The sequence below is a fragment of the Trypanosoma grayi genome (assembly GCF_000691245.1).
Source record: "Trypanosoma grayi strain ANR4 Tgr_2036_V1, whole genome shotgun sequence".
Classification (NCBI taxonomy): Eukaryota; Euglenozoa; class Kinetoplastea; order Trypanosomatida; family Trypanosomatidae; genus Trypanosoma; species Trypanosoma grayi.
In genome coordinates, this window is record NW_008827654.1 from 1 (window position 1) to 1,449 (window position 1,449).

At 58.7% G+C, this 1,449-nt stretch overlaps 2 protein-coding genes across 2 annotated transcripts; both read right to left on the reverse strand.

Annotated features, from left to right (window-relative positions):
* Window positions 1-425, reverse strand: DQ04_20361000 (hypothetical protein; the record flags this gene model as incomplete). The annotated part of the gene is made up of 1 exon (XM_009317920.1): window positions 1-425. A coding segment is annotated over one exon (425 nt), but the record flags the coding sequence as incomplete, so codon positions are not given.
* A 620-nt stretch (window positions 426-1,045) lies between these two features.
* Window positions 1,046-1,449, reverse strand: DQ04_20361010 (hypothetical protein; the record flags this gene model as incomplete). The annotated part of the gene is made up of 1 exon (XM_009317921.1): window positions 1,046-1,449. A coding segment is annotated over one exon (404 nt), but the record flags the coding sequence as incomplete, so codon positions are not given.

Here is a 1,449-nt window from a genome sequence, read left to right on the forward strand (position 1 = left end):
CCGGCGAGCCACGCCTCCCCCGCAGACGTCTGGTGGCGCCGCACCGCGTGCAGCTCCTGCAGCCGCAGCAGCATCTTCGCCCGCTCCTGCTCAGTCGTGGCGCGCGCGTCGACAACTGTTTTGTGCAGCTGCTCCAGCTCGCGCCGCAGCGCGCTGTCACACTCCTGCTGCAGCGCGGCGGCCGTCCCCCGCATCTCAGTCGACTTCTCGCGCAGCCAGCGTGCAACGTACGGAAAGGCGCGGGAGGTGGCGACGCTCAGGTACAGCGACTTGTTCGCCGGGCTCATCTCCACTGGGCTGCCGTTGGAATTGACCATCTTCGGCTCACTACCAGCAGCGCCCTCCGCCACACCGGCGCTGTTGTTGTTGTTGTTAACATCATCCACGAACGTAAGCGTCTTGGAACGACTGCGACGTGCACTCATCTCCGTCACGGCCTCCACGTCTCTGTGTGCGTGCGATCTTATCGGTCCCCAAAGAGAGAGACAGAGACAGAGAGACAGAGCGAATTTGAGGAGAACGGCGTGGGTGCCATTGCAGGCGGTGCGTCCCGTTGCCGCGCCACACAAACCCACAGATATATATATATATATATATATAGTGTGAGAGAGCCGTTTGAAAACATATTCGATCATCACACAAGATCGACGCACAAGTAAAGAAACACAACAACAACAACGACAACACAAACAACAACAGGTCGAACGCACACACGTTCAGGTGAAGGACACGCGGTGACCCCACTGTTCTTCTTGTTGCTTGCCTGCTTTGCGGCTTGTGTGAGCCTGCGCACGCGTCGGGAGGGCACACACATGGCGGGGGAGGAAGACAATCGAGCAAGTGACAAAGCAAAACAAACCAAACAACGAGGAAGCAACCAAAAAAAAAAACCAGGACGGTTGCCAGGGCCACACATACTCTTCACGCGCCTCACACAGCCCCTTTGTACCACGCCGTTCTTCCAAATCCCAACTTCCCCCCCCCTCTCTCTCTCTATATATATATATATATATATGTATTCTTTTGTATCGGATGGTCCCGATCTTTACACCCAGATGCACTTTTTGAGCAGAAGCGTGCAGCAGACAGTGAGGCACGCGGCGATGGCGTGGTCAAGCAGCTTCACACTCACGCGGAGCAGCACGGTGTCGCCAAAGTGGAGACGTATGTACCTGGCAGGGGCATCCGCGACCGGGGCTACTGCTGCTGCCGCCGCCTTGACTTGCTCCTCTCGTGACGGCGTGGATGAAGGGTCCACGGCGTCTTCAGGCGGCAACACTTCACCACCTCGCTGCTGCTGTGATACGGCGCTGTGCTCACACTTCACCACCACTGGTGGCACTGCTGCTGCCGCTGGGCTGGCACCGCCGTCGCCAGCCTCCTCCTTCGCGTGCGCCTCCCCATCGGTCTGCGCCACCGTCCCCTGTCCTTTTCGTGGTGCCGCGGCTT